This window comes from Acanthochromis polyacanthus, chromosome 2, assembly GCF_021347895.1.
Source record: "Acanthochromis polyacanthus isolate Apoly-LR-REF ecotype Palm Island chromosome 2, KAUST_Apoly_ChrSc, whole genome shotgun sequence".
In the NCBI taxonomy this organism is placed as follows: Eukaryota; Metazoa; Chordata; class Actinopteri; family Pomacentridae; genus Acanthochromis; species Acanthochromis polyacanthus.
Window position 1 is genome coordinate 15,364,465 of NC_067114.1, and position 24,159 is coordinate 15,388,623.

At 39.0% G+C, this 24,159-nt stretch overlaps 1 protein-coding gene across 1 annotated transcript in view; it reads right to left on the reverse strand.

The window, feature by feature from the left end:
• Positions 1–15,209: 15,209 nt before the first annotated feature.
• The window catches only part of LOC110949783 (CUB and sushi domain-containing protein 1), a 329,068-nt gene continuing 320,118 nt past the window's right edge, over positions 15,210–24,159 (reverse strand). Inside the window, 1 exon segment of the mRNA XM_051944856.1 lies at positions 15,210–23,331. Within this exon segment, the coding sequence (XP_051800816.1) occupies positions 23,172–23,331 (160 nt within the window). The 3' untranslated portion in view covers positions 15,210–23,171.

Sequence of the window (24,159 nt, forward strand, 5' to 3'; positions counted from 1 at the left end):
TGGGACTGGAGTTTGGAAACTTAAGACTTTTTATCTTATCAGGAACATACAGGAGAAGAAGATTAATTCCTTAAGTAGCTGTGCTGATTCAAACTTTATATGTTTCACTTGGGCTTGTGAAGCTATAGTTAAATGCTGTGCTGGCAGTGTCCAGGTTTTCATCATTTATTTACTCTGACAAAGAGCAATAACCATGGTGACCAGAAAGTTAGCGGTCACCAAACAGAGAATTGTGTGGCAAATAGTACCTAGTACAATGGAAATGTTTCTTTGCATGTGCTATAAAGTGAAGGACATGACCGGGACACATTTTTTGTTGCCATAGTGACTAAGGATTTCTTACCACTTAATATCAAACAATGATGGTGGAAAATGACCTTCATAAACTTAATTCAATTCTATTTATATAGTGTCAAATCACAACATAAGTCATCTCAGGGCACTTCACATAGTAAGTTCAACACCTTGCAATATTACTTGATAGAGTGAAACCCAGCAATTCCCCTATGAGCCAACACTTGGCAACAGCAAAGAGAAAAAAAAATCCTTTTTAACAAGAAAAACCTCAGACAGAACCAGGCTCAGGGTGGGCGGCTATCTGCCTCGACTGGCTGGCTGGGGTGAGAGGACAGCGAAGAAAAGATGACGAGTGAAAAATAGCAGACAGCAAACAATACAAACGGCAGGCCAGTGGGCAGGTTAGTGAGGCCAGCAACCCCAAATCGGAAACATCCTGAGCCAGAGACACCTGCAGAAAAGGTACAAGGCGAGAGAGGACACAAAAGGTAGTATAGTGAGGTAAACGCATAGAGAGTGAAAGTGAGGGGAGTAGAGGAGAGGTGCTCAGTGCATCATGGGAAGTCCCCCAGCAGTCTCAGCATATAGTAGCCGAAGTAAGGGATGATTTAGGGTCACTTGAGCCAGTCCTATAAGCTTCATTAAAAAGGAAGGTTTTAAGACCAAGCAAAAGGGGTCTGCCTCCTGAACTCAAACTGGGAGTTGGCTCCACAGAGAGAAGTCCGATAGCTGGGGGCTCTGCCTCCCACAGACAGAGCGAAGTTTTCTATTGGGATACTATGGTACTTAGAGGTCTTTAAGATACGATGGAGCTTGATCATTAAGGGCTTTGTATGCGAGGAGGATTTACTGGATTTTATACAGAACCAATGAAGAGAAGCTAATGTGGGGGAAATAAGATTTCGTGCTAATTAACATCAGTGCTCTTGCTGCAATATTTTGGATCAGATGGAGGCTTTTTTGAGAGGTATGAGGACATCCTGATAATAAGGAATTACATTAGGCAAGCCTAGAAGTAAGAAATGCATGGAGTACTTTTTAACATCAATTTGAGAGATGAGGCTCCTAAATTTTTGACAATATCACACAGGTGAAAGAAGGCAGGCTTGGAGACTTGTTCGATGAGTGAGTGAAAGGAAATATCCTGTTCGAAATGAACTCCGTTGGAGTGGAAATGGATATTTAGGCAGTGTTTCCCACTAAAATTTTTAAAGGGAAGCATACATATGGTAAAAAGCAGTGGTCGTAGCACAGACATTATGGTAGATATCTGACATTATGTTTATATAAAATCTAGCTTGTGTTGTTTATTTATAGGTCAACAGTCGGAGTTATACACAATAACAAGTACTGGTAGTGTCTGAGTGGATACTTTTAAAGGATCCTCTGGTTATTTAATTGTTCACTTGCAAACAAATTAAGTGTGTAACTTTTTTTTAATCATGTGCTCTCGGCTGATTAATTTAAATTCCCCCCTGTTGTGGGCTCTGAAAGAAAACAATGAAGTTAAAGCCAGCTCCCACAGACTCTTTTGCAGTTAATTACGTGCATTTCCTCAAAAGGCTAATGCTGGGTCAGTAGCAGATATCTGCAATGACCTGCCGTTACAATATTAAAACAAACAAAGAAACAGAAAATGCACAGAATATGAAAGCTCATTTCCAACACCAGTGATATATTGTTGACTCCAGGAAATGTCTAAACATTTATATTGTGCTGTTGTTCTACTGGTTATGATGCTGTATGTGTCTTTGAGCTGAGTGCATTCAGCTCTCAGGTCCACCTCTTTATTAAGTGTGTGCTACTGAAAAGGAGAAAATTACCATCTTTCATTAACTTCCCTATTTTTGTCTTTACCGTTAATAATTTTTACTGGCAGCAGAAACTTGTACCAGTCACAATTCTTGTAATCCCCACAGTAATAATATTAAAAACGACATTGCCTGGTGGCCTAAAATAAAAACAACTTTTACTCAGATGAGAAGTCAAGTTGATTTGCACACAATCTTGGTCAAGAGTCACTTCATGGTGCAAATTTTTCAACTTGATGCAAGTTCTGGGGCTTTCTGGTTAAACTGGACGTTTTGTGGCTATGTAGAACGGCTAACATTATGAATAACAGCTGTCCAAAGGGAAATCACCATTAAGCTAAATTATGAGTAACAGCTGTCCAAATGGCTGTCCATTAACCTAAATTAACATCATATTTACATTGTTTGCCAAGGATGGGCAGTCTTTTTAAAGTGATAATGATCATTTTAGAGGTTATACAGAGTACTCAAAGCAGCAGTCCCAGTGATTGCAAAGTCTTTCTTAGATAAAGCACGATTCAGAAAATGTACGTGTTAGTGGAATACTAACTCCCATTTCATTTGTTGTGCATTGCATTTATGCCATTACCAGTGTGTTTTATGGCTTTCATTTGACACATGATGTAACACCACCAAGTGTGTTTTGCCCTTTAGTCTATTCTTCATTAAAAAAGGTCATGAACTTTAATCATAACCGTACATGATTTCATACTCGAGTTTAATGAAGAATTAATAAAAAATAACATTCAGTTTTCAGCCCCTGATGAAAATTTCTACTTGCATATCATAAATTTAGATTTTTCATGTGTGACATTAAATAATAATCTTTTTCCATTTTTTTTAAAAAATTGTGGCTTTTCAACTCTTTAACTTATATCATATTCATAATGTAGATGGGGTGGAAACTAATAATCTTGTAAAATCATCATAAAATCACAATGAAGATATTTTTTCTGTGTACAGCATGTACCATATTACAAGGAAAAAAAATGCAATTCTATTTATAATCCTTGAATGGGATATACAACAGGTGAGTCTAACTGTAGTGTGAATGGCTGCAGAGACGCCCAATGTATTGTGATTTTTTTTTGGTTTGAAATTAATATCTGCTTCGTATTCTGATCAATGTTTTCAGATCAGTCACAGCATCTTACTGTACTTTCACATGGAACAATAGCTCTCCTCTGATCAAGAGTTTGCCCTCCTGAAGCTAAAATGAAAATCATTTTCACTGTCCACTATTTTGAGCGTGACTCCAGCACACATCTTGCAAAGCTGAATTCAACTCAGTGAACTATATCAGATGATAATCCCTCCCTTGCTAGCTACTGCTGTCATGCTCACAGGTCACAACCATAAGTGGCAAAAACTTATTGACTCGGTCAGCGCAGAAAGGAATACAATAAGAATCACTTGGCAATATGCCCTCACATCTCATCACTGTAGGACAGACACAGGACAGATTAAAGCAGCCGTGGCCTAGGTAAATCCAAATATTCATTTTCTACACCCAACTGCATGTAAGAAGTCTGTCCCTGCACATACTGGGTAAAATACATGCAAACATCGTGAAAGGCTGCTCGTCCACGACACAATGAACACAGAAACCTAAAGGCGAAAAAGGCTTAAAGGAGAAGGAGACCGAGGAGGAGGACATAGAAAGTCTAGAAGTACCACAATGGCATCTAATTTAACAACATTCCTGTTGCTTTGTTAGAAAATTGTCAAAATGTATGTTTCTTTATTTTCCATACAAACATTTATCCAGTGATGTTGGCATAGTGAAATTACATGACAGTCTGAACAGAAAAAGAAGCAGGAAAAAGCATTCAGTTCAAAGCTAAGAGGCTGGATGGGGAGGTGAGGGCAACATGGACAGGGAACTCTAAAGAGAGAGCTGGAGGGGCGTGAACTTCACCTGGTGAGCTGTCCTGCACTAAAACCTGAAGTGGATAATAGCTCCTCTCTCACCCACAGCTAGGGCTCTATGGTTTTGGTCAAAAAGAGAACAGCTATTTCACGCACTTATTAAAAAAAAAAAAAAAAAAGGAGTGCAAGGTTCATGTATGATACGGCATAGTTTCTGAATCACAAATGTGGCCTCAACTTGATGCATTTTTCTGACGCGTCTGCAGCTTGACACCTAATATGTAACATTAGAGCAAGCTGCACCATGTGAAGTCTGGCTGAAGCAACATTTGTCAAACAAAGCTTTCATCCCGTTTGTCAGGGTTGAACAGTGTCATATCTTGGGTGAATCATCACCACACCACCAGATTGCACACAGGTATAAATCTGGATCACAATTTAAATACAGTTAACTGTGCAGCCATTGCATGAGTTTGACATTTGGTCGCCACAGTCATGTCGTTTTTTTTAATGCATAATGTCAACAGTCTAGATTTAAGAGAAAATGGGATCAGACAGCAAACAATTTACTTTACTATAAATGTTGTCTTCGAACTGCTCATACTTACTGACACTGTCTAGAACAGACTGCCCCTAAATAATTTATAACTGGCTCAATAACAGTAACTTGCCTCTGTCATTTAGATAACAAATTGTATGCTTTGAGAATCAAGGTTCACATAGAGTGAAATTGCCTGTAGATAATTGGCACCATGATCTCTTTGATACCTGCAATAAGGGATGCAAATAGGGCAGACTGGGTACAAGGCTGTGGTACCACTATTGTACTAATGGGTGTTAGACACAGGACTGAAAGACTTTGTCCTCCTTTAGAAGGAGCAAAAATCAAAGAATGGGAGGAAAAAAAGAAGACACTGCAGAGCAGATAAGACTTTTCTGCAAAAGCCAGCATTTGTCCAAAATGTAATTCCTGGGATATAGGTGTTTGATAGGGTAAAGCACCAGAAACGAAGCTGCAGGAGCAGCAAGAGGAAAGGACATACACTTATAAATCTCTGTTTGTCTCTGTCTCTTCAGATTCTATTACAGTGGACTTCCACACTATCACAAAACTCATGATCTGACAACTGTGCGTGTGTGTAGGTCATAATAACCTCTACAGATTCCTGGGTACGACACCTGACACCCACACAGCGCATACATGCACACACACACATATACACACACCCCAAAGACTCTGAAATTCATTTCACACAGAAAGCTCCAATACAAAGTTACTTATTAGAGCTGCCAACTGCTAATGCCCTGCTCACTTGCTGGGGATATTTGTGTATGTATTTGTGGCCCAGTCAGGATAAACACACCTTTTCCTCCTTTGTTTTTGTACTAACCTTTTTCCCCATTTCTTCTCTGCCTGATTACATGTTTGTTTGTTTCTTTAACCTGGCTCTTTACTCTAATTTTAGTCTTGTGAGCAGCATGGCTACTAATCTGTCAGTCAGATCACCACTGAAATAATTAATGAAGCACAGCCTAAATTCTGCGCAGAAAATTTTGATCCCCAGAGGATGAATCCTGATGACGATGGTGATATTCCAACTATATCACCACCACAAGGTTGTATATGAAATATCTTGACAGCTATTAGATGAACCAATGCTGCACAAATTCAAGCCCTATTCAGGATGAATTCTATTAAATCTGGTAAATCCTTAACTTGGCAACTGGTGAATGTTCACATTGCAATTTGAACAAATGCGGTATTTGTTTTCTGTGGTACCAGAGATATTGAAAGTAAAGCTGAACTACTGGAGATAATGATTCGTGTAGAATGACAATGGATAGTGCAGATGGAGCAACAGGTCAGCTACAATTTGTGAAAAAAAAAAGTCATGTATGGAGATACGGAACCTGATCAGGGGCAAGCTATGAATGATAGCCACCAATTGTCAGAATGCAAGCAGTCTTCCATTTAGAACACATGAAGAAAATCCCTCAAACTAAAATACCGACATCCTAATCTGTACATAGAATTCAAGCTGAGAGAGTTTCATTTGTTACTTTACATTAACAGCCCTCCGTCACAATGTTCACATCCTGAAGTAGTCTCGTTACTGTTTGTGGACTGTGACAGACACATCTGTTGTACCAATGTTCCACACGCAACATTCACAAAGACTAACTCAGCTAGTTTAGGCTAATTTAACATTAGTCCATAATGTGAGCTGGGTGCTGCTTATAACATCAGTACACATTACCATTCAGCCTGCCAACATATAGTCGTGCATGTGTTAGCAAGTTAGCAGTTTTCCTAATGGGATTTTCATGGAATCAGCGTGAGGAGGATGCTAAGCAGGAGAAACAGATGAAAAATAGACCAATAAACACATAGCCAACTAAAATATATCACAAAAACTAAGTAAGTCAATCTCTTTTATTGTTTTTTCCCTACACAACATGGTTTAAAACAAGAAAAATGTAAGTTCTATTTTTCTTAAATAAAAGTGGTGATGTCGAAAATATCTGAAATCATTGTTTATCGAATTATACGTTTTCAGTGGTATTGGTAGAGACTGGCAACTTTCTGGTATTGTGGCATCCCTGCTATAAACTGCCTCACAGACCTGCTTGCACATCTTTACTCTTTTACGGTGCTTCACTTTGCTTTTCTATTTGTTTCTCCAGCTCCTCCACTCAAACACACACAGCAGGTGCGTCATCTTAACTTTTGGTTGTGCAGTGCAACTGGTTATCTCGAGGACAAAACTCTGTGTGACTGTGTCTGTGTGCGTTCCCCTAACTCGTTGCCATGTTGAATATCCACCATGACCGAGCTGAATATCCAGCGCCCTCATTCAGACAACCAGGGAGAGAAAAAGAGACCAGAGAGGAGCAAAGACCCAGGCAGAAAAAAGACAGAGCAACAAGACAGAGGAGAGCAGGAGAGTGGAAGATGAGAGGAGACTCGGGAGGCATTTGCCCGACAGAAATCCTGACTTTCCATTCCTTGTCACAGAAACGCAAACACACACATATACACAAAGAGAGCGGAAGAGCAAAAGAGGGAAAATGATTCACTTGGGCTGCCAGCCATGGATGATGCCAAAATGATAATCATGCCCCAATCCCTGCAATGATGCCAAAATCCATTGCCATTTCCCATTTTAGGCGATTGGCCAATACAATAAGTACATAATAGCATTTCAGTGTTTCCCCAAGATATGTTTTTTGGCAGTGTGAAAGGCCCCCTGAAGCAGCATTTAGATGTGATACTCAAACTCTCCATTGAAACCAATAATAATGAAATTCTGTGACAGCAAACCACGTGGTGATAAAGTTCTGCTGTTAAATCAACAACTGTCTGCCAAAGATTAAACCCTGAGCAGCGAGGGGCCTAATCTGTGATGTTATCGGGGGACCGATGCTGGAGCACCTTCCCTGATAATGAGTCAGACTGGCTCACTCTTGTTTACGGTTTTTCACAGTCACTTAAAGCCTCCCAAGACTATATGATATTAGACTGATAATGGCCTGAACTGATAGACCTGAGGGAATATGAGCTTCATGGATGACAAATTCTCTTCTTTATCCCATGTTGTGTGACACAGTAAAAGGCAACCAAAGCCGCCTATGGGGCACATATGAAGAAAAGCATATAAGCATTGTGCATTTTACTTAGCTTTTAAGACAACGATGGTCAAAGGTTGGATTGCAAAACATCATGAATTCAGTGATACTGATCACAATACTGTATGTTCTAAATGTTGTTAGTCTTAAATTTCAGCACATTAGACCTTTTTTAACTTTTAGTTGTCTAAATGCATTTTAGATGTCTCCGTGAAGAATTTTTGGTCAATTGTTTTTAAATGCTTGTCATAAACATTGCACATTTAGCATATTTTCAGTGTTTGGCTGGGCGCATGAGCTGCAATTCATGGTAAAAGAGTTAGTGTAAATTATAGCTAGAAAATCAACTTATCTTCTTGACTCATTTTCTACTGCTGTGAAAATATGAGTACGGTTGTTAGCCACTACAGTGATGATGGACATTATGATAATTCCTGACACACATTGACCCCATTTCGACAAAACTAAACAGTCTTCCTGTTCATCTTTTCCCCTTCCCATCCACAATACTGCAAACAAACACAGTTGGTCCTATCTGTCTACCAAGATTGCATAGTCTGCATTATGATGATAACTGAGCGAAATCCAGTGCAATTAGAGGAGATTTGCATTTGGAAAACACAAAAACTGATGCTGAGTTTAACGGCATGAAACACACAGGAATTGCAGGTATCCGCTACTGTTGTTGTTGGGGTTTGTCCATTACAGCTAAACCCTTAAGAGTTAAAATGACAAGTTTTAGACACAATTATTAAAAACTACAAAATAAAAGTTACCTTCATCAAAGATTACAAAGTTACAAGATGTGGTTTTGCCAGAACTAATTATTGTCTTACCTTTCAGAACTGACCGCTATGGAGCAAATGGGTACATACTGCCCTGCCCTACATACTTAATCTCACCCACTCACTTTCTCCATTACTGATGGCAGTGTTATAGATGCACACGATCTGGAAACTGCTATTGAATATCACACCAATAATGGACTCACTTAATTAGTAAAAGAGAATCTCCAATTAAAGAAATCTTGGTCGTACAGTTTATTATCTATGTGGTATTGATTACGTCTGAGACTTATAACTTGATTGTCTGTGTTCACATTTTTCAAAGGTATCACATCTCTTTGTCTTTCAGTATATGTCATTTTCTTTTTTTTAGAGCTTTACTGAGGTCCTATGTCTGTGCAGTATTACGAGTAATAAAGTGAACCAATTGGTGTGGTAATCAGCAACACATCAGTCTTGAAGTTTAATATGTGAAAATGATATTATGAAACATGGAAGCACTGACACAAATAAGGATGGATGACTACCACAGGTAACGATTTAATGATTGGGAGAGTAAATGAGCAATGTGTGTAGACGAGGGGAGACAACCATGACAAAGACTGAAAAAAAAAAGCTTCTGTATCATCTGCTTCAGCCAGGTCACTGTGACAACATGCAAGCTCATGTGAGTTTTTTTAATGTCACATCTTTTTTCTTTATCCTTTAATCTATTGTTGTGCTAATTATTATTTTTAAACACAAAGCAGAAAAATAATTCCAATTAAGTGACATCCTTACCAAATCAATGAGATGATAGAAACATTCTCGCTGTCTGAAATGTAATCCATTTAAGACAGTGCTGGTGTATAAAATGGAACCAAGATGAAAGGCAGAAGTATTACAAAACCTGGGGAATGCAATAGATGCAGTGCATCAGTGTGTGTAGCCATGTGTGTGTGAGAAGGAGACCACATGTGTGCAATCATGCATGTGGAAATGAATGGAATTGTGAGCATGTTACAGACTGTCTCCCTCTATCTTTCACTCTGTTTCAACAGACAGAAACCAATTTTGAGTCATCGGATCAGTTTAATAAAGCATCAACAAAGACCATGTGTCTCCCAAACTCCACATGTGCTCAGAGCCGACTTAAACAATAATAGAAATAAATGTAGGACAAATAAAAATAAGAGTGCTAAGACATTCTAAACCTAAATTAGGCTATAAAGAAGCACCGGTAGTGTTAAATCCCACAGCAGCAGGCAAATGATCCACCACTACCTGTCAAAACATCACCATTGTTTTCTTAAACGATGCATTAGTCTAAAGACTTTCTTTCTCTCTGCAGTTGTTTAGGAAAAACTGTCAAGCTGTTTACATGAAAATGATGTGAAAAACTGCCAAAAGCGTACTAATGGCACCGGCAAAGGTGTTGCATTAGAAATTACACTGACAGCAGCTATTTATTAATTAATCAAAACTGTTGTTTTTTAATTAGTGGATGATGCATCTCATATTTCCAATCATAAGTCACAGTAATATATTAGCAGACTATCATCAGAGATGGAATTTGTATTCCCACAGTATTTCTTTGCTTGAGGTGGTGGTATGAGAAAGTAATTGTCTTAATGTCACTGATTTATGTTTTGGCTGGTGGATAAAAGCCCTGCTTCTTGGTAATAATTAGCTCCCCTGTGTTAGGTTGATTGAGTATGACCTCATTGCAGGTAACTGTGAAAACAACTGAGCAACTGGTAGGTTTTCTGAAGGGTCCTTATACAGGGTAGTGGGTTATCATAATCACTGCATATTTTCTTTAGAGTTGAAACATTGCAAGGGGCAGTCTCGCACTGGGGGTTTACTGTGTCTAACAGTCCTCAGTGTACCACTGAACTCACAAACGAGACAAGCATCTGAAGCATTTGAGGGGGGGAATAAATGAGTGAAATGTGCTGATACACCACATCAACTAGCAAGATTGAGAGTGCACATCCTAATCATGTCTCAAGTCTCTATTTTAGTTGAGACTTAACAGATTTTCCTACAAATTACAGTCTAGATAAATTATATCATGATAAATACTGAGTTCTGTGCTTGCATGAGCAAGGTAAAGTTAGGTGTGGAGGAAAATCACAATTAATTCATTTAAAGCGCACTAAAATGAAATGAAGAACCAACACACCCCTAATACACACTGAGCTTCAATTCTGCACCATCTCAGAAAAATGTGGAAACTTTGTCCAGAAAAAAATAATAGGCAATCAAATCAGTTATGTGCAAGCATGGATAACTAGCAGCAGTAAATGTAGAATTTTAGACGTGAACATGGACTCTGCTTTGTAGAATTAACAGCACTGTTGGCATCTGTCTGGGCCTAAAGCTTTTCAGAAGGCCTCAGGTTTCCACAAAAATGAAACTAGGCTCACAGAGAGATTTAGGCGAACGAGAGAAATCAGAAGGAATTACTAAACAGATTACACAACAGCAGCACCAGAAAGCAGAAGATAAATGCTTGGAGTGACCCCAATAATAACATCACTTATCCACAATTCAGCTCCATTAACAACGAAAGCAGACACATGCAGATTGATGCCATGTACAAATTCCACTCACATCAACCGAACAACAGAATATGCCCATGTAAGGAAATAAATAAATGTTCTACTCACAAAACACCAAAGGCCGGTCACCGCTGGGCTTTCACTGAAGTGAGAAGTAGGGCATGTTGATATCAAGCGGAAATATTTACGGTTCATCACGGTTCAACACACTTCACCTGTGGAAAGACAGTGTTCCCATGCGGCCATGAAGGCACCAAAGGGGTGCGTTGTCTAAAATGGTAGTAAGGAAATGTTTTAACATTGTTGAAACCCCTTTTTGTTGTGTATGTGACTAAATATTTTACATTCAAATAACTTACCGTTTTGCTTAGTTCAAACGGTCACAGACAAGTTAGCTCCCCCCCCCCCAGTATTGCCAGGTGGCTACAGCTACAGAACTGGGAGTGGAATAGGCTATAGATAGGTTTCACTGACATCAGTAAGTAGCTCAGCACCATTCTGAGTGGCCAACTTTGTTGAGTCCATGACTGGAGTTTATCTTTTAGCCTAATATTTGTTGGCTATGGCTGCCACTCAGCTGAAAAAGTATATTGACACACTTGATAGCACTTCAAAAGAGCAAACTATACTGTTCGTGTTCTGACTGCACTCTAATGCACCGCAGACCTGTCTGACATTGGCACCTAAGGTGTTAGCTATTTCTACCACTAATACTGATATTTTAGAGTTTTTAGCACTTGTTGCACTCCCACAGCACCAGTGCTTTGTCTACCCTTCCATCTCCCCATGTGGAGTTTCAGCCTGCTATTTTGTTGTGGCACATTATACTTTGTGGTAGCTAATTGGTGATGTTTCTTTCTCAGTGGGGTTCGTCCTTCATCAGTTTTCTTTAGCTTAGAAAATAGCATTTCTATATTTGAATGTCTTAGATGCCAGCCCATAACAGGAATAATGGTAACTGAAAACTCCTAAGTAAATCGAAGTAGTTCTATTTGGTTCTCTAACCATCACTTGGAACACAGTTATGTAAAAATCAGATTTTTTTTTTTTAAATGTCAATGTGCAGCCAAAATCTTGGTCTTTCAAATAGTAGTATGATCTTTGTCATTATATAATTCTACATTTTCATTTATTTTTTAAAAATCAGACATGTAAGTTAGTTGAGAACTGATTCTCACTTTCAGTAACGACCTACAGACACTTTTATCCAAAGTGACGTACTTCTGAGAGTAGATACAGCACAAGCAAAGATCTAATCGGGAGAAAACAACATAAGAGCCATAAAACAGGTTCAAGTGAGATAGTGGGCTGATAATTCATCTAGTTGAGAGTTTGACGAACATAAAAAAAAAAAAAAACATACTGCATTTCCACATGCATTCTGCACTCCATATTTTGACACCTTTTTGGGGGCTACAAAAGCATCTGGTTAAAATATTCAAACTGAAAATACTGCCTTTGTTGTGGCTCCCTCAGAATAAAATCAAAGTATTCCTTACATGCATGCTTTTACACTTAAATGTACATTATTAGATTCAGTTGCATCTTTGAAAAAATATGGGATTCCCATTTTAAAACACATTTAAATAAAATGTGTCCACATGAGTGCAATAGACAAGCAGTGGGGTTGATAATGAATTGGCCTCTATTAATTCCTTAAGGCTATTGTCAGTGCGAGCTTTTGTTTTATGCATCCAGCAGGTCTTCTCTATTTGACTCTGTTTTATTTCATTGTACTTGTAATTATTTGCTTTAATTAGTTGTTTTATTTCTTGCTCTGTGTATTTTATTCATCTCCTCACCTTTAATCTCTTGTTCAACTCTTGCATTACGCCATAAACCAGCTTGTAACCTTGTTTTGTGAGGTGCTGTCGAAATAAAGTTTCAGCTGTTTCAACTCATCATCCTGCCCTGTGGTTCAAACCACCCACACGCTGCGGCTGACTGGTTGTGCTGCTCTCTCCTGATCTGGTTTCATATCAGTCATTGATGGAATCTCTTCACTTGTATATTACGTATATTCACTTTCTCAGAGATACGACTGGCTGCTCCCAAAATTTCTGACCAACATATGTAGCCATGGAAACAGTCCCAAAAAGTCCCAGACATCCAGACTTTCATTCTAAGGACGACAAAGTGCTAATATTTGAAGAATATGCTACAACACAATATTACACATTGCAATAAGTGAGATAATCTACTCTGATCGCTGGAGTTAATAAGCTGCAACTGACATTCATGTGCTCTACTTCACACTCGCTTTGAGCAAACAAAGCTTTTTTTTAACACACCCTTTGCTTAATGATTATCAGTGATTAAAGATTACGGTGCTCCTGATCAACTTGCACAGGATTTTTATTGTACAGTATTAACCTTCACTTTTTCAAAATAGATAATTCACATTTTTGCCCGTCAAGCTACACTCTACAATCCATAACGGCAAGGAAAGTGAGACATTTTTGCAAATATAAAACATAAGAAGCTGAAAACCTATTCATATGAATATTCAGACCATTAAGTCACTACTTTATACAGGGTGCTTTGACATGACAGGCATCTGTGGACGTCCATCGTCACACCTTTTCACTGATGTTCTCTGGGGTTTCAGTCTGGACTGTGGCTGGTCACTCCAGGACAGTCAGAAACGTTCGCTGAAGCCACACCAGGATTATCTTGGTTATACACTGCTGTTCAAAAGTTTGGGGTCACCCAGGCAATTTCATGTTTTCCATGAAAACTCACACTTTCATTCATGTGCTGACATAAGTGCACAAGGGTTTCCTATTCATCAATTAGCGTTTCAACCTGATTAGCTAACACAATGTAGCATTAGAACACAGGAGTGACGGTTGCTGGAAATGGGCCTCTGTACCTCTATGGAGATATTCCACCAAAAATCAGCCGTTTCTAGCGAGAATAGTCATTCATTAACGATGTCTACACTGTATTTGTGATTAATTTAATGTTATCGTCATTGAAAAGACTGCTTTTCTTTCAAAATTAAGGACATTTCTAAGTGATCCCAAACTTTTGAACGGTGGTGTCTATATTTCAGGCCATTGCTGTGCTGGTAGGTGAACAGCTGTCAGAGCCTCAGGTTGCATGAACTCTGAACTTTCTTGACTGACCTGCCTGCTCTATTCATGCCTCCCTCAGTACTGAGCAGACTCCCAGCCCCTGCTGCTGATAAAACACCCTCATATCATGTTGCTGTCACAACCATGCTTCACTGTAGGGATATTATTACCCAGGTGATGAACTGTGCCTGGTGTTCAGCACACATAGTGCTGGGAGTTCTGCCCAAAGAGCTCTGTTATTTTGCCATCAGACCAAAAACCACTTTGCCCCATGTTTTGAGTCCTTTAAACTTTGGCAAGCTTCAAGTGGGCTGTCATTCATCTTTTACCCAAGAGTGGCTTTTCGAGATACTCCACTGTAGAGCTGTGATGAAGTGCTGCTGAAATGGTCCCTCTGGCAGGTTCTCCGATCTCTGCAGAGGACCTCTGAAGCTCTGTTAGAGTGATTGTCTGGTTCTTGGTCTCCTCCCTGACCAAAAACCTTTTTGCTGGGTTACTGAGTTTTAAAACTTCTTAAATTCCACAATTACTAAGGCAACTATGCTCTTGTGAACAGTGAAGGCTTCAGAAATGGCCCTATACCCTTGTGCCAGTATGTGCCTCACTGCAATTTATTTTGTGACTTCAATTTTGTCCAGACCTGAATATATACACACGAATGTGCCTTTCCAGACAATGTCCTATGAATTTATTTTGCCAGAGATAGACTTTAGTCAAGTTTTAGACCCATCTGAAGGATAATTCAGCCCTTCAGGATGCACCTGAAGGGCTGAATACTTTTCAAAATGAGAGAGTTCAGTTTTAAACGGTTAATAAGTGTGCAAAAAAATTGAAAACATATTTGACTTTGTCATTGTACAGATTATTTAGTAGATTGATCTGCAGTTAAATTACATATAAATGCAAACTAATACGAACAAAAAGTGAAGCGTCCTTCTGAATCCACTATACTCAAAAATAAGCAGCTAGTTGGTATAGCAACATGTACAACAAACCTGTATTTCAGTGCATTTGTCCATCTGTCCATCCCTTACGATCAGTAGTCTACCCCAACATGCATTTGATCGGAGGCAGCGTATTATGCAAGATCAGTAGTAGCTGGAACTTGTAAATGACTATATTCGACCAAACAAAATCCGACTAAAGACGAGTTCATAAACCATGAAAGCAGTTAACAAAAACATTGGAACACAACAGGAGTTATTGTATCAAAAACTTTATTCTCAAATAATGTCTTCAAAATATCTGATAGATAAACTGTGAGTATCTTTAACAGCAGGTTGTGAGGCTGCATTCACATACTGTTATTCAACCTCAATATAACACTCTATTAGATTTCTCCCTTCATGATCTGCCAGGAGGGCAGAAAATGCCACTTTCCATCCTGTAGTTCAAAACTTACAGCACCAGTCTCGTTTTGCCAGTCGAGACAGGAGCCTCCAAAACTGTTGCCGACTTGCTAATGCTAACTAAATATACCACAATTTTATTTTCCACTCCAAGCCCATACTGTCTAAGCAAGGAGATCCCACCTTGCTGAGAAAGACATGGGGTCAGATTTTGGGCCGTAAAGGGGTCATATTCTTCCAAAATCTTTTGTGCCTGTGAAAGTCATCCCTCTCCCAGATACAGACATTAGGATCAGCCACACAGGGCTGCTGTTACACAAGAACACTGTCTTCTAAAGGAAGTTTCATTTTAACCCATTCAGTAAATACTGTTTATGACATTATGACACTAACATCTGGTGTTTATTTTTTGTTCAACATTAAATAAAAAGTGTATCTAAAATCAATTTCAGAAATGCGAGTTAAAAAATAGTTTAAAGTGAAGAATTGCCAATTCTCAAGAAGCTCTTTCGGCACAGCTGCCACATCAGAAGCAACCCAAAAGTTTTCTTTGTATCACTACATCATACCATATTTTTCATTTTTAAGCACAAATGCTTAAAAAGTTTAATGTTCAAAAGAAATGCATACTATGTCGGGCCCAAGTTGCAAACTTGGAAGTGTTTTAGACTGTGAATAACATTACATATATATATATATATATATTTTTTTTTTTTTTGCCGATGCGACCCAGAGATAAGTGTCTCTCCAGCATGAAAAAAATTAACTCTGGGTCCCACAAACTTTTCTGTTCCTGTGTAAAAGCAGCCATAATGGAAAAAAAGAGATCATATGAGATTTTGATATCCGATACTCAGTTTGAACCATAGATTTTTACATGGCGTGTAACAGTAAAAACATTGACTTTAATGAACAAGATTTTTTTTGTACCTACATCATTAATCATAAAAAGTACAGCATGTTTAATAATTTGTTTTTTTTACAAATTCTCCATAAAAAATAGATTTCTGTACAAAAATGTTTTTTTCTTTTGCACCTACTTCAAGTTCAGCAGCACATGATGATGACGTTGGATGATGACAGTGATGAAAATGGTGTTATGATGCTGAAAACAATAACAGAAATGATGGAGGCAGCTTGATGGTAATGATCAGCCATTTGTCAACATAAGTCTTTGCCATTTGGGACTACAAAACATGAAATGTTTATTTAGTACATGTTTGTGAGCAATAGTCATTTACTGCATGTCGATATACGTTGCTGATTCCTTCACTGTAACAGGTGAATGCAGCACTGATGCATGTGGTGTCCAGATATACAAGCAGCCATGTGCTAAAATGAGAGTTATTCATCCTCTGTACTGATGGATGAAGCAGGGCTTCAGTCGACTCATGTTCGATTCAGATACACCAATTTGCAGATTTCCATCAAAGCTCTAATGCTGAATGTATGGCATGAGAAGTTTGTCCAACCCAAACTGTTGAGAAGAAGATGCAGCAAAGTCTCATTGTGAACTAGAGTACTTAATATTTAAATTTGATTACACTGACAAACTAAAACCAAACCAACATATACAGTGTATGTGTGTATGTGTATGGAAAGAAGGCAAGGATTGTCCAAGAATAGTGCAGACACACACAGAGAGACACATACAGGAAGGTCAAATTTCCATCTGGCAATAAAGCTCCAGTATGTATAAAAATTCCATGGTGGAATCGGCAGATTAATATGGTCCCTAAGCCACATATGAACACATGTATGACACAGGTCCTATCTGAGCGGATAGTAATTTTATGTAATTGAGATACATCATATCTGCATTGAATCTATTCTGCATTTAATACTGGGTGTCTGTGCTGTGTAAGACTGTGTGAAAAGGCAATGTGACATTTACAGATTTAGCCTGTATTTTTTTAAGCTCACAGCAACCAGGGCCTCTTTGTTTCAACAAGGACTGCTGACAATACCACTTTAGAGAAAGTAAGGGACAGATGTGGAAACTTCTTCACAAAGTGTGAAAAGTGAAGAAGCAGGAACAGCCTTGGCATTTTAAAATTTAGTGGGTACTTTTATTGTTTGTTTGTTTTTTTTAACTTGTAGCCAGTTGTCGCTCTTTTTAAATAGATAGAGCTGCTGACAATGCCATATGAAGGATGTTGGAACTTTTGCCCAAATTGTACCCCCCCCAAAAAACACCAAAACCCCCCCAAAGGTCTGGAGTGAACAGAACGTTACTCAAATTTTCCAAGCCTCTTGGAGTTGGGATGTGTCATATTCAGCAAAACATCACACGTCTCATTTTGAAAAGGTCGATTGAGGGGGCATACTAAAACTGCTTTAAATCACTTTTAATGTCACTGTAAGCCACCATATGTACAGTCTCCTAAGTGCCTTTCCAACTGAAAGCAGCCACAGCTATTCCAAATGAGGATCTTATATTATATCATAAATATTTGTTAGAAGATCTGCGATCACTGCCAGCTCATGGCTTCAGTACGAATGTTTTAAATTGTGCAATCATGTCCGTATGTTTTCCTCGTCAGGGCCACAAGAACAGATTTAAACAGAAGAGAAAATACAGATAGAGCTGATAGAGAAGTGCATGTCCTCCCATTTTTATCACTCACATTCATTTAATGTAAATTAAGTAGTCGGGGATATAAATTATCTTCAGATTTCTCTTTTCAAGTTCAAACTGGCCACAATGGAGATCTACTTTTGTGACTCTGTTGGGGACTTTTTTCTGTAATAGAAATTTTAGTGTACTCAATAAAAATGTGAAATATTTTATTTCAATTCAGCTGTAAAATAGCACTTTGGCAAACGTCTGGGGGTGGCTGTTGGGGATGGAGGTATATATATGTTATATACCTCCTATATGTATTTATATGTGTATATATAGAGAGAGAGACACACACACACATACATACTGTATGTATATAGGCTGTATGCATATATGTTTTAATATATGTGCATTCTGGCAAACTGCACTGCTCTTTCTATAAGGTCAGCAAAACGTACCGCATAGTTTAAACTCTTTTTTATGTCTTATTTAAAAGCCCCTCGAGGGACAGGAATTGGAAATTAGCAGTTGCTGCAGTGATAATTGTTGTGCAATTGTCTGAGTATACTGCATCTGCCCCTATCAAATAAACATTAGATGAATTCCAGAGCTGGGTTCACTCTAATTTTGTCTGCACCTTCACCATGAGTCAGCACATCTTTAATCTAAATTCAGTCTGGGAATCAGGGAAATGAAATGTATAGAAGTGCATTCACAAAGACAACTAACTCATCCTCTCATGAATATACACATTGCACTCACGCACTGACATACTTTTGCATTAGTACAAAACCCAACTTGCATGGAGACCACGTAATAAAAAGACAAAGTTAACTTTAGGCTGACATAATGAGATCATGCCCTCGAATTGTGTATACACAGGAAAACCTGTGAGTAAAAACAGTTGCTGTAAGAACCTGGAGTCAAAACGGGAGATGACATCTGTCACCACACAGCTGGTTACTGAGGGATACGGTGAGGGGTTAGTAGGGGAGGAAATCTGGAGCTCATTTAGGCTCCATGAGAGCTTACAGAAGTATTGTACCAAATTTAGAATTCTACTGTAAGCTCGGTATTTGTACCAAAAGCCACTTTGGATTTGGCTGCATTTCAGCGGGTAACACGAGATGTGAAATCCAACCCCTGTGTTTTGGTTCTGATTGAGACATGCTAGAATAAACAGAGACGACGTGGCGTCTGAATTCTCTCTTTCAGACACACTAGGAGATCAGATCTCTGTCATTAATTGTTAAAAACTAGACCTTTTATTATGCCTGTGGAAACCTTGCGGTTTCTAATTTCCACGCTCTATTATGCGCTCTCGACTCCATAGGAAATCATAACTGAATTAATTAAATCAATTAAAATACAGGCACGGGGTGCATTCTTGCAATAAAAAGCGAGGAGGCTCGTGATCTTAGGAGCAGATGCTCTACTGTTGTTTACAGATGTCTTGTTTATTTCTGTGAAGAGATTCTGAATGTGTGTCTTCTGTCTTGTGGAGCTATTGAGAGTATTTTAGCTACTACTCACATCTGCACATCCATGTTTTCTGTGCACCACACTGCTAGTTTTTCTAGCTGCCTGGTCTCGACCCTGACACCGAGGCTATAAATGACAGGATGACAATGGACATTACAAACCCAACAATATCCTGTAGTCACGCGTCCACACATAATCACCATTGTTTCAGGACATTTCATTTGCAGCATTCACGTCTGGGGGAAGAGTCAGTTTCAATTAAACGAGCTGAAAATGTAAACGGAGACTGCCATTTGCTTGTTAATTCAGGCTCATTTGTCTCAGAACAGGTGGATGTGACAAACTTCTCATGCCAAATGTGTTTTTATTTCTTTTCAGTATTTGAGTTCTTAGGAAAACCCATGAATTTCAGTGAAATTAGCCTTTTCTCTAGAATGTAAAACTGTAGTATAACATGTTTAATGGGTAAAATTCTCATTTTGTATGTTTTTATTCATTGGACCCTCGTGCATTCTGCTCACCATTTGGGAAATTATGTGCGAATGAATGGATTTTTGATTTACTGTGTGTAAATATAATATATGACAATACTATGAGTCGAGGTTGAATGGAAACATAAATGAAATTTTCTTTGTGGACCATAAAAATCATGCAGCTTAAAGCAAATGTCTGATGTATAAACCTAATGTCAGAATGTTGTGCATGGAGTGTGAAACAGCAAATGGGCTTGAAGACACTGAGAGACACACACTGAAAGCAGTTACATCTGTGATCTAAACCAAGTGCAGCATCTTTCGAAAAATAAAAGTATTTTGAGAGGACACTGCGAGAAATAACAAGCTTGGTAAGTGATTTGAAACTACAAAATTCTCTTGGATCCTGCAGACTCACGGGTGTTAGAGGGACATTTTGACTCAAAATACCAGGGAAAAAGCGGACTAGGTTGCACTCGCTAAGCTTGTGTATTTGTTGCAGTGAGGTTCCAGCATTGATAAGCAGGATGTAACTTACTCTCTGCACACGAGGTATTTCTCAAACAATTCAGGGGAGGGGGGGCTCAGGGGACGACAACTGTCGACAACAATAATTGTGCATGTTGTCTTCATACTGTGTCTGTTTGTTCTCTGCCTTATGTGACCGATTCTCAAACTGATTGCACATTAGTTGTGTGCTCTTTAAAAAGGTGTGTGCAAATAACATCAGGTGCATTGGATATGCAGTATGTCAAAAAGGTACACGATAATGTGAGCTGAAAGGAAAATTTGACACATCTTTTTAGAGAGGGTTAGAGAAACAGTCACATGGTGTTTCTGAAAACTTAAACTGTCTACTACACGTGATCAGCTGGTAAAGTGAGCTTCACTACTATTTAATTAGTTTTAAAATATCTAAAACTGTGCACAATTTACTTTACCATACAGAGAACAATCTGTAACTAAACGTCACAGTTGGTACCAATTTTTCACTGGAACCTTTCTGCGTATTATGAATTATGTGGTCACAGTATTCAGTATGAGCTTTCAGAAAGAGCTGCTGTTCTAAAAATGGCAGGAAATCTCTACGTGATACCATTTCCGTTCTTGCTTGGAGGTCCACAGGTAAACTGTTCCCAACTTTCTGGTTGGCTAGCATGTTGTCATGGCAACAAAATAAACAACAGTATAGCATGTGGTCACACCTTCTGCTAACAGGGAGTGTGAAATATAAATGTGTATATACAAACACTCTGTAACCCTGTAATTAGTCATTTTTGTCATCTTTTTAAAGATAGAAGTTTTTGAATAAAATTCTCTTTTTGAATGACTCATTTTTTCAAACCCATTTCAGACCCAAAAATTATTCATTTTTTCATAACCCAGTCAGAAAAACACACTAGTGCAAAATTTGTGCGGTTTATATAAAGTTTATATTTTAGGGTCCCCAGCAGCAGTGGTTTGGGAAGTCCCATGGGGCCACTGGGTTTTTGAACATATGAGTTTGTTCATCAATATCTTCACTGAAGAAAAATGCCAGAAGAGACAATAAGAGACAGATATTTGCCTCTGTTTCCACAGCAACATGTCCTTGTCTCTCTTTTCCAGCACGACTGACAGAGGTGTCTAACTGTCCTGTTGTCTGTGTCCGTCCGTCCGATTTCTGTCAGTCAACCAGTCTGTCTGTTATTCAGTTCATCTATTTCAGATTTTGTGGCTGGAGAGTATAACGTAGAAAAGAAATCAGTCATCACTTGACTGATAGTCCCGACCAGAGTTATGAGAAGACAAATTATTTCCTGGATTTGGCCACAGCTGATTGCAGCAGTCGACGATCCTGACAGCTTATTGCCTCCAGGCTTCCACTTGTTCAGCCACCAAGCACAGAATCCTGGCTAGTCCAAGAACAAGAATCAGTTGTCTGACTCTTTGATTGTGTTAGACAGGTCTTCGGAAACCCGTCCACAGTGTACACCAACCGGGAAACTCAAATGTCTGGTTTTCTGGTTCAGCACCGTCTGCCTAGTGCTACTGTGGAGTTTTATATTGTCTGACTATAAGTGTGTAGTACCTCGGGAGTGATATCTGAAAATGTTCAAAACTCATCTAGAACTTGTCCACTGGTTCTGGCACCAAACTTGGGGAAAGCATTGCTTCCAAAAGCTTGATTTGGTATGTTTTAGCCTAATTAGTTGCCATGTTCTGTGGGTAGATGTCGTCAAAAAAGGCAATATCATGGCAGAAGTTAAAGACAATTACAGGAACCCATCTGAAAATCCATTATTAACTGACAACTAAACTCTGTGATTGTCCTGCTTTATTAAAACTCATTCAGCTCTCCAAGTAGATTAAACTAATCTGCTCTTCATACTGATCTCAAACCAGTGTCCAGTACTGAATGAGGGTGTCATTTCCTTTAAAGGAATTGGTCTGGTTTATCTCATCACTGCTTGGACTGCACTAGGTTGTCAACTTTAGAGCATGCTGTACAATCAATATTGGATTCCATCAAAACAGACTCTGTAAACTGTCATCATGCCAAAGAGTCTAGTCATGTCAAGTCCAACGTGATGGAAGTCCAGTGGGAGCTTTTTGGTCCAGCACTGATGGTTAATGTTCACGGACAGGAACCATCCAACGTCTGGAGGGGGCTGAAGCGTGGAATAGTCTATGTGCTTCCCCTAAGGGTTGAACCTCACATCGGTCAAACCCGTCTGGCCTGCAGCAGGAGAGTCAGTAAGCCTATGCCACTGTGCAAATTTGACATGGGGGTATGGGGTTAAATTGGGATAAATCACTATTGACTTGTAGCAAGAATATTCAAGGGCCATGTGACACTGGCCATACAAAGCCCTTTCAACAGCAAGGATGGGGCAAATTATGCAGAAGTCACCTGACACTGGACGAGCATGTTCTTGGAGAGAGTTCAAGTATTTTTACCATCTGTCTGTGTACTTCGATGATGTCTGAATTGCAACAGCGCCTAAATAGAATTCTAGTCCAAGTATTGACCTCCTGAACAACAGACACTGTGTTATTCGTTGGCATCATTGTCTACTCCGATCCCTTGCTGACTAGAGGTGGATGATACCATTGTTCAGGTAGGGGGTGTAGTAGAGCTGTGCAGGTTATGCTGAGAGGGGACCAGCATGCCACACAAACACTGCTCATGGTGATGAGTCCAAATCCTAAGTTTGTTCTTTCTTTTTTGTTCTGTTTTGAATAAACCACACTGCAGACTGCAACATGGATGTTGGACTGAACCACTGTTATAAGTAGTGGCAGGTTTGATGGACTATACCACAGTGCAGACTGTATTGAGTGTGGTATCAAATCGAACTGCCTTAGCCTCAGTGGGCTTCATGTTGGTGTCATACATTGGATTTTCAAACGATGCCTGACCATTGGAGCTCTCGTGGCCGACATAGCCATTGAACTGGACCTTTGGACGCGTCCTGAAGAAAAGAAAAAGAAGGAGCATTGCATTAATGATGTAACCCTTTTGTCACAAATTTACCTTGCAAATGTTCAGAAATAGAAAACACAAAATGACAAGTAAACAACACAATTTTAGAGATTTTAAGAAGGCCAAATTAAGTTTTTCTAACTTCTTATTGTCAATACAATATGTATCAGTTATCGCCAAAGATACACAATGGAAAAACAGCACTTTAATTCACTCTGACACTATCTACAGCATAGCCTTAAACCTGCACTGAGTGATTTTACTATCCGACTCATGTTGTAGAATTGTTACTTGTAGTTCCAAGTTCAGTAAGAACCAACACATGTCTGCAGCTTTACAAAAGCTTTTAGCTCAGTGGTCTTTTTCTTTGTTGGTGCAAACACTATATGGTTGGAGTCTCACAGCTCTCTCCACTATATAATCACAGGCAGACATTTCAAACAAACAAGTCCAAATCTGCCTGGTATACGGCTGTTGCTGAATCACTTATCCCTCATGAATCAGTGACTGATTAAATATGATGATGAATCCTGGGACTACTGGGTTACATCTGTCATGCAGCTCGGTTCTGCTGGATTTCATATGTCAGTGTATGCTTGTTTTGGAGCCTTTGTGCCTCCAACTGTTCAGAAAACCCTGATGGAACTTTAGGAACCCGACTTTAGCCGACTGAGAGACAACAGTTCTTATCTGAAGTCAAGGTGAACTTCATCATGAGTGTGAAAAGTCTGAATATTTCAAAATAAAACAGACTATGTGCACCATATATTAATTTGCATTGCATTACACCCATTCACCACCTCCAATGCTAAAATCA